Source organism: Salmo trutta, chromosome 11 (genome assembly GCF_901001165.1).
Source record: "Salmo trutta chromosome 11, fSalTru1.1, whole genome shotgun sequence".
NCBI lineage: Eukaryota > Metazoa > Chordata > Actinopteri > Salmoniformes > Salmonidae > Salmo > Salmo trutta.
The window spans coordinates 19,361,111-19,371,050 of NC_042967.1; the positions used below are offsets into that span (position 1 = coordinate 19,361,111).

At 40.9% G+C, this 9,940-nt stretch overlaps 1 protein-coding gene across 1 annotated transcript; it reads right to left on the minus strand.

Moving 5' to 3' along the window:
- Positions 1-7,480: 7,480 nt before the first annotated feature.
- Positions 7,481-8,796, minus strand: LOC115202402 (GTPase IMAP family member 7-like). Its single transcript, XM_029766531.1, has 2 exons — positions 8,726-8,796; positions 7,481-8,382 (listed from the first exon to the last, which is right to left on the minus strand). Exons 1-2 carry the CDS (start codon positions 8,730-8,732, stop codon positions 7,481-7,483), a joined length of 909 nt encoding a protein of 302 aa, XP_029622391.1. The 5' UTR covers positions 8,733-8,796.
- Between the last annotated feature and the right edge of the window lie 1,144 nt (positions 8,797-9,940).

A 9,940-nucleotide genomic window follows, 5' to 3' on the forward strand; every position in this document is an offset into this window, starting at 1 on the left:
CTGGCTAGCTACATTTCATTTTACTGTTAAATCTGGAAAGACGGACAGACAGAAAACTAGCTAGTAAACTGCTGCCACTATTATCAGACAGAGAACAGACACACACAAACTCTCTTCAAATTTGAAGACAATGTTGGAATCATCGAAATCTCTGTCAACTAAGTTTGAAATCACATTGTTGTTTTTAGCTGTATAGATTATGTATTTCGGATGTTTTCAGTGTATTTTGAATGTTTTCCCTCTCTCTCTCTCTGCTCAGGTTCCTGGGAGTGTGTGTACACAAGGGCCAGCTCCATGCTCTAACAGGTAAACTCAACCTGATTCTGTCTCTCTGGAGGGAGTCCTTGCATTTTATCTTCCAGAGACAATAGTGTCCATGGTAACGGAATTGGCTGCATGCATGGGACATACAAAGTAATGAAGATGAGGGTTGCGTACCATTTAAATTAAATTCTACAAATACCTGCAAAGAACATAGGCTAAGGTCTTTACAGAAATTAGGTCAAATGCCTATGGAAATGTTTTACGGCTCACGAACCACATAAATTTAATGTAGGGTTAATGATCATGTAATATGTGTAGGCATGCACAGAATCTGTGTGTCTGGAATGGACTCAATCTCATGAACTATGTGTGTGTGCTGTTGTCATGGTTACCTACAGTACATCAACGGGGGTAACCTGGAGCAGCTGCTTGACAGTGACAAGTATCTGTCATGGACAGTGAGGATGGGCCTGTCTCAGGACATCGCCTGTGGCCTGCAGTACTCTCCTGGCTGTGCTGGGTGGAGATTATAACAGCACATGGCAAAGATGTTCAAATGTTCATAAATGACCAGCATGGTCAAATAATAATAATCATAGTAGTTGTCGAGGGTGCAACAAGTCAGCAACTCAAGAGTAAGTGGCAGCTGGCTTTTTCATAGCCGATCTTTGAGAGTATCTCTACCGCTCCTGCTGTCTCTAGAGAGTTGAAAACAGCAGGTCTGGGACAGGTAGCACGTCCGGTGAACAGGTCAGGGTTCCAGCAGGTCTGGGACAGCAGGTCTGGGACAGGTAGCACGTCCGGTGAACAGGTCAGGGTTCCATAGCTGCAGGCAGAACAGTTGAAACTGGAGCAGCAGCACGGCCAGGTGGACTGGGGACAGCAAGGAGTCATCATGCCAGGTAGTCCTGAGGCATGGTCCTAGGGCTCAGGTCCTCCGAGAGAGAGAAAGAAAGAAAGACAGAAAGAGAGAATTAGAGAGAGCATATTTAAATTCACACAGGACACCGGATAAGACAAGAGAAATACTCCAGATGTAACAGACTGACCCTAACCCCCCGACACATAAACTACTGCAGCATAAATACTGGAGGCTGAGACAGGAGGGGTCAGGAGACACTGTGGCCCCATCTGATGAAACCCCCGGACAGGGCCAAACAGGCAGGATATAACCCCACCCACTTTGCCAAAGCACAGCCCCCACACCACTGGAGGGATATCTCAAACCACCAACTTACCATCCTGAGACAAGGCCGAGTATAGCCCACAAAGACCTCCGCCACGGCACAACTCAAGGGGGGGCGCCAACCCAGACAGGAAGACCACGTCAGTGACTCAACCCACTCAAGTGATGCACCCCTCCCAGGGACGGCATGGAAGAACACCAGTAAGCCGGTGACTCAGCCCCTGTAATAGGGTTAGAGGCAGAGAATCCCAATGGAGAGAGGGGAACCGGCCAGGCAGAGACAGCAAGGGTGGTTCGTTGCTCCAGCCTTTCCGTTCATCCTCACACCCCTGGGCCAGACTACACTTAATCATAGGACCTACTGAAGTGATGAGTCTTCAGTAAAGACTTAAAGGTTGAGACTGAGTCTGCGTCTCTCACATGGGTAGGCAGACCATTCCATAAAAATGGAGCTCTATAGGAGAAAGCCCTGCCTCCAGCTGTTTGCTTAGAAATTCTAGGGACAATTAGGAGGCCCGCGTCTTGTGACCGTAGCGTACGTGTAGATATGTACGGCAGGACCAAATCGGAAAGATGGGTAGGAGCAAGCCCATGTAATGCTTTGTAGGTTAGCAGTAAAACCTTGAAATCAGCCCTTGCCTTAACAGGAAGCCAGTGTAGGGAGGCTAGCACTGGAGTAATATGATCACATTTTTTGGTTCTAGTCAGGATTCTAGCAGCCGTATTTAGCACTAACTGAAGTTCTAGTGGAAGCAATAGGAAGTGCTCAATGAACCATAGCTCACGGTGTGATTAATAGGCAAAGATGTGAAGTTGAGTCCACAATTCAGAATTCCACATCCTGTTACGATCGGTCTCGGGGTTTTGACTGCCATATGAGTTCTGTTATACTCACAGACACCATTCAAACAGTTTTAGAAACTTTAGGGTGTTTTCTATCCAGAAGTATTAATTATATGCATATCCTAGCTTCTGAGTTTGAGTAGGAGGCCGTTTAAAATGGGCACAAATTTTTTTCAAAAATCGCTTTAGCGCCCCCTATCCTAGTGGAACTGACAGTGTTTTAACTACTTTGCAGATATGAAACAGACAATCATAATATCAGTAAAACGTATCAAATTCCCAGTTTATGCTACAAAACCAACTTCATAAGAGGTTTTAGAAATGGGTTCTATTTGACTCAAAATTCCATGACGTAGACTAAGGCATTCTTCGCAGAATAGATGGATGCAGTTCAATTAATTTATATAACTCAACAATGCATTTCTTGGTAGTCCAAAAAATATTGCTATCAGGTTGTAAATCATAGCTGACCGACTTTTCCCCCCTCATTGTTTTTCGGTGGGTTCAGCGAGATGCAGGTGTCATTTGGTTAGCTAGCAAAAAATGTGAATCGCTTTTGCTAGCTATGCTGAACTTGAATTACTTTTATCTGGTTAGCATATCTCTTGCGTTTGTAAGACGAATATATGAATTGATGAACACCCAACACGCGCTGAATATGACCGGTGACAATAAATGTAGGCAAAGTAACAGCGGATGAGTGGAATGGTATCAAAAACATGAAACACATGGTTTGATGCTATTCTATTTGCTTCGATCCAGCCATTATTATGAGCCGTCCTCGTCTCAAGCCTCCACTGATGTAAACAGTAAAATGGTCAGTGAGGTGTTCTCTCATTTGTGTCTGGAAGTTGCTAGCATGCTAGACAATTTTAGCCAGTTAGCTTGGGTACCGTTGTGAGGAACACTCGGAACAACCCTACTTACTCCTCAGCCAGTGTCCAGTGTGCAGTCTACATTTACGAACAGACAATCTGACAACGCTCTGAATTTATGAACGACAGAGTGGCACTGACAAACTGGAGGAAATTTATGAACGCACCCGTAGCGATTTGTCAATCAAATATATTTGGCATGCATTGGCAGGCAAGCTGCAGAAGTACGAGCAGGCAAGTTACTATTCCCCATCTATCAGCGCAATTTTGACGGACAACTAGCTGAAAAAGTTTGCGAGGGTTTGTCTAATGTTCCCTCATTAGATTTTGGCTCATGTTTCTCTGGCTACATTAGTTGTGGGTCTGGTTGATGTGGATAACTGAGGGAGAGAACCTGCCTTGTTTGTCATGGTTGTTTAATCAATAGGACAAATGTAAGAGTACTCCTGTGGTATTTACATATTTGCAGAAATCCATTTCGGGGTATTTTGTGGCTTTAATTATCTAAAGTCGCACTGTTGCTATTTTCTGTAAACACACAGTCCAGGTAGTTCAAAGTGAACGATGGCAGGCTGGTGTGACAAATGGCCTATTTGCATAAAGCCCTATGGAAGCTGTTTATTGGCGATGGTGCACCTGACTGCATAGACTCCGGTCCTGGACCAGACAGATGTTTTTCTTTTAGGTTTTATTTACTACAGTGTCTATTAACTGTCCAAACACATGGCCATTTTTCTACTCTATATTTATTGCTATAGAATTTTCACAAATGCCTTACTTAGTATACAGTATGTAATTCCCAAACATTCTAAGAATTTATGACATCGTGAAAATGACAATATCTAAGTGCTCGCTTGTCAGAAAATGTAAAAAAATGTCTTCCTGGGGGTCTATATGAACAGATTTTAATAAGATTTCATGTTGCTAAAATGCTGTCAGTTCCACTTTAATGAGTATAACTCCATCACAGTTTGTCTCCATCTAGTGGATGTTATGGAGAACTACAAAATGTATGTTTTTTAAACCTATCAGATAAACTGATTGACAGCTAGTCGGCTACATTAAAAGATGATGATGATGCTCTGTGTGTGCAGGACTTTTGGGCTAGGCGTGGATGCCTTTGAGAACCTGGTCGGTGACTGTCCAACACCATTCCTCAACCTTGCATCATTGGGAATTGCCAGCTTTAAGAAACTGTCATGATGATTATTTGTGTTATTTAAATAAAATCTATTGTATCTGGCATTTGTCTTAAATTACATAATGTTTACTGTTGAAATAAATGGAAACAATAGCAGACACAGCAGAGCCAGGTTAAATGTCACAGAGCTTTAAGTAAGCTATTGAATATACAGTTGAATTCGGGAGTTTACATACACTTAGGTTGGAGTCATGAAAACTTGTTTTTCAACCACTCCACAAATTCCTTGTTAACAAACTATGGTTTTTGGCAAGTCAGTTAGGACATCTACTTTGTCATTTTTCCAACAATTGTTTACAGACAGATTATTTCACTGTATCACAATTCCAGTGGGTCAGAAGTTTACATACACTAAGTTGACTGAGCCTTTAAACAACTTGGAAAATTCCAGAAAATGATGTCATGGCTTTAGAAGCTTCTGATAGGTTAATTGACATAATTTGAGTCTATTGGAGGTGTACCTGTGGATGTATTTCAAGACCTACCTTCAAACTCAGTGCCTCTTTGCTTGACATCATGGGAAAATGTTGCAGGAGATTTCTGCTTGAGTGTAAATGATTATATAATTCTACCCTGAATTTAGGGAAATGGTCTATATAGCCTGTAGAATGACTAACTAAAGGGTTAAGCATAAGTCTCATGAGATTGACGAGGATAAAAGAGGAATTGGGTCTGTGTGTTTGAGTAAACATTAAGAACTGTTAAACTGTGGTTGACCTGACCTAGCTTGAACCCTCCCTCTAGGTTTCCCTATTCTCAGAATACTAAAAATGGCGTCAGGATCAGGATTTACAGTTTTGAGAGTTCTGGGGAAGAGGACAATTAACTCTTGATGTTAGTGTGTAATGTGTGTGTGTGTAAATGAGGAGCTTGGTATATAATGAGGTTCTGTAAAATGGACTGGAGAACGCTCTGGTGAATAAATATTTGTGAATATTGTAAGCTGGGAATTCTGTCTGTTTTATTGAGACCAGAACATTACGAACTCTGAGTTACAGACTAATTATTTGAATTGAAGTTACATTGAGAACATAATTCTCATAACAGAAAATCAAAAGAAATCAGCCAAGACCTCAGCAAAAAAATTGTAGACCTCCACAAGTCTGGTTCATCCTTGGGAGCAATTTACAAATGCCTGAAGGTACCATGCTCATCTGTACAAACAATAATACACAAGTATAAACACCATGGGACCACGCAGTCGTCATACCGCTCAGGAAGGAGATGCGTTCTGTCTCCTAGAGATTAACGTACTTTGGTGTCGAAAAGTGGAAATCAATCCCAGAACAACAGCAAAGGACCTTGTGAAGATTCTGGAGGAAACAGGTACAAAAGTATCTATATCCACAGTAAAACAAGTCCTAAATCGACATAACCTGATAGGCCACTCAGCAAGGAAGAAGCCACTGCTCCAAAACCGCCATAAAAAAGCCAGACTACGGTTTGCAACTGCACATGGGGACAAAGATTGTACTTTTTGGAGAAATGTCCTCTGGTCTGATGAAACAAAAATAAAAAATGTTTGGCCATATTGACCATTGTTATGTTTGGAAGAAAAAGGGGGAGGCTTGCAAGTCGAAGAACACCATCCAACCGTGAAGCACGGGGGTGGCAGCATCATGTTGTGGGGGTGCTTTGCTGCAGGAGGGACTGGTGCACTTCACAAAATAGATGGCTTCATGAGGGAGGAAAATTATGTGGATATATTGAAGCAACATCAAGACATCAGTCAGGAAGTTGAAGCTTGATCGCAAATGGGTCTTCCAAATGGACAATGACCCCAAGCATACTTCCAAAGTTGTGTCAAAATGGCTTAAGGACAACAAAGTCAAGGTATTGGAGTGGCCATCAGAAAGCTCTGACCTCAATCCTATAGAAAATTTGTGAGCAGAACTGAAAAAGCGTGTGCGAGCAAGGAGGCCTACAAACCTGACTCAGTTACACCAGCTCTGTCGGGAGGAATGGGCCAAAATTCACCCAATTTATTGTAGGAAGCTTGTGGAAGGCTACCCGAAACGTTTGACCCAAGTTAAACAATTTATAGGCAATGCTACCAAATACTAATTGAGGGTATGTAAACTTCTGACCCACTGGGAATGTGATGAAATAAATAAAAGCTGAAATAAATCATTCTCTCTACTATTATTCTGACATTTCAAATTTTTTAATAAAGTGGTGATCCTAACTGACCTAAGACAGGGAATTTTTACTTGGAATAAATGTCAGGAATTGTGAAAAACTGAGTTTAAATGTATTTAGCTAAGGTGTATGTAAACTTCCGACTTCAACTGTATACATGTCGGTTCCTTGTGATCCCCAGACCCAGACGTACTTTCCTTCTTTATCAAATCTGTTACTAAGAAGTAACCCCTCAAGGGCTGTTACATTTTCTCATGTAACAAGACACACATGAGTTCTATCCAGATAAATATGTTCTATAGTCCAATGTTCCCTTTGTAGACCTTATATCTCCATCTCCCTATGTTAGATGATAGCATGGAAAGCAAGCAGTGAAGGAGATAGTGCTTATAAAACAATTGGTACAAAAACAGGGAGGAATTTTCAGTGGACCTTTATTTTATAGTGTGATGAAATAACTATGACATTAATAGTAAATCTCTATTCATCATGCTTCTGAGGCAGCAATGTGAGCTGTGACAGCAACTGTAAATTAATCTTACAGTAGCATATAGCTTTTTAGCTTGACAGGCAGAAATACAATTTTAACTTTCACCTTTACTGAGGGAAATATGAAATTCTGTGCTCTCAAATGTGCAATAACCTGATCTATCTTTATGTTCATGCTGTAAGTAGTGATGACTAAAATACATGTCCAAGCGTCCTATCCTGTAAATTGTGAAAGGAGACATAAATTCATGGCTGGTGTTCTCTTGCTTGGCTGAAGAGCGTGGCTGCCTTAAAGTGGTCTAGTTAAAATGTCTTCAGGCCCTTTTCCAGGTTGATAGGAAAGGCAAGGCCAACTTTCACTCTTTAATTCTCTAACAGTTCTAAATATTAGGAAGAAGTTCCAAATGTTTGGTTTACTTTGTGTATATAGAGGAAGCTTTAAATATCAAGTAATGAAGTCAAACATCTTGTAGCTATGGACTCTCATTGAGACCTGCATGCATTTACTACAGCTGCCACTGTAGTTCCCAATGCTGCACCAAATGCCATACCAAATGGGCCTCCATATACTCCCACAATCGCTCCGATTGCGGCACCTTTCCTTAAGCGGTGTGTATTCTCAGCTTTCTCTCTAGCTTCACTTTCCTGTTTTCTCCTCAGCTTCTCTTCTTCTTCCCTTAGACGCTCTCCTTCAAATGTTGCCTTTAGTTCTTCCATCTCTCTGCGTCTCTGCTCTTCGTTCTCTTTCAGGATCCGCTCTTTCTCTTCTTCAATTGCTCTCTCTACCTTTTGGAACATCTCAGTGGTGTAATGGCTTCCTCCATTCACCTTCACCATCTTGTTTATCTTTTCAAGCAGCTCAGTGACCTGGGAGGGATTCTGATCTCTGTTTTTGAATACATGAAAGCCCCCTTTACATTTGGCAATGAAACTTTCCAGTTCGAGATTTCCATGGAGGAAGTCTTCAATTGTTTCATCATCATCAAGAAGGTCTCCATGTGTGAAGAGAACCATGGTGTATTTCGATGCTTCAACACCAAATAATTTCTGAATCAGCTCCACGGTTTCCTGCTCCTCTTTAGTGAATCTTCCCAGCTTGAGCACAACCAGGAACACATGGGGACCAGGAGAAGAGAAAAACAGGCACTGTGAGATCTCTTTCAGTGCCTCCTCCTGTGTTAACTTAGTGTCAAACAAGCCAGGTGTGTCGATAACAGCTACATGTTGCCCTCCCACCGTTCCTCTTTTCTTTTCACATGTTGATGTCACAGAATCTAAGGACATTTTTGATTTAAAAGCTTTTCTCCCCAGGATGGTGTTTCCTGATGCGCTCTTCCCTGCTCCAGTCTTCCCCAGCAGAACAATCCGGACCTCTTTATTTTGTTCTGTTGGATAAGAAGGACATTTTGTTACTGTAGAGAGAAGTCTGATGTTTATGTTCTTTCTGTTTGGTCATCTTACAGAACAGCTACTGAATATGATCAGTCTCACATTACTTCTTAAACATTGATGGTCTATAGAATATTAACTGTAAGCAAATTAACAATGACATTATCTATAAATGAAGCTACAATCCTACATTAATTTTATGAAAATGTATTAATTTAATAAAACAAATATTTTGTGCAAACCCATAGAAAAACTAAACTGATTTACAAAAATGCAAATCAGTTTACATATCTATCTTCTAGTAGCTTATATACAGTGAAGTGAAGACTATGTACTCACCAGTCATGTTTGGGTTTTGGAGCGCTGTCAAGCTTTTACAAGGAACAGTCTTTCCAACTAGAGTAATCAGGGTCTCTGTTGGATGAAAAAGAAAGTGTTGTTTCTGTAGAGAGAAGTGTAATGTTGATCTGTAGAGAGAAGTTAGAGAGAGGTCTGATGTTGATCTGTAGAGAGAGAAGTGTGCTGTTGATCTGTAGAGAGAAGTTAGAGAGAGGTCTGATGTTGATCTGTAGAGAGAAGTCTGATGTTGATCTGTAGAGAGAAGTCTGATGTTGATCTGTAGAGAGAGAAGTGTGATGTTGATCTGTAGAGAGAAGTTAGAGAGAAGTCTGATGTTGATCTGTAGAGGGAGAAGTGTGATGTTGATCTGTAGAGAGAAGTGTGATGTTGATCTGTAGAGAGAAATGTGATGTTGATCTGTAGAGAGAAGTGTGATGTTGATCTGTAGAGAGAAGTGTGATGTTGATCTGTAGAGAGAAGTGTGATGTTGATCTGTAGAGAGAAGTGTGATGTTGATCTGTAGAGAGAAATGTGATGTTGATCTGTAGAGAGAAGTGTGATGTTGATCTGTAGAGAGAAGTGTGATGTTGATCTGTAGAGAGAAGTGTGATGTTGATCTGTAGAGAGAAGTGTGATGTTGATCTGTAGAGAGAAGTGTGATGTTGATCTGTAGAGAGAAGTGTGATGTTGATCTGTAGAGAGAAGTGTGATGTTGATCTGTAGAGAGAAGTGTGATGTTGATCTGTAAAGAGAAGTCTGATGTTGATCTGTAGAGAGAAGTGTGATGTTGATCTGTAAAGAGAAGTCTGATGTTGATCTGTAGAGAGAAGTGTGATGTTGATCTGTAGAGAGAAGTGTGATGTTGATCTGTAGAGAGAAGTGTGATGTTGATCTGTAGAGAGAAGTGTGATGTTGATCTGTAGAGAGAAGTGTGATGTTGATCTGTAAAGAGAAGTCTGATGTTGATCTGTAGAGAGAAGTGTGATGTTGATCTGTAAAGAGAAGTCTGATGTTGATCTGTAGAGAGAAGTGTGCTGTTGATCTGTAGAGAGAAGTCTGATGTTGATCTGAAGAGAGAAATGTTATCTTACAGAACAGCTACTAAAGCTACTTTTTCTGTCTCACATTGCTTCTTAAACTTGCATTTTTGGTCTATAAAATACAAACTCTAAGAAAATGTACAATGACATTATCTACAGGTAACAGCCAAAAATA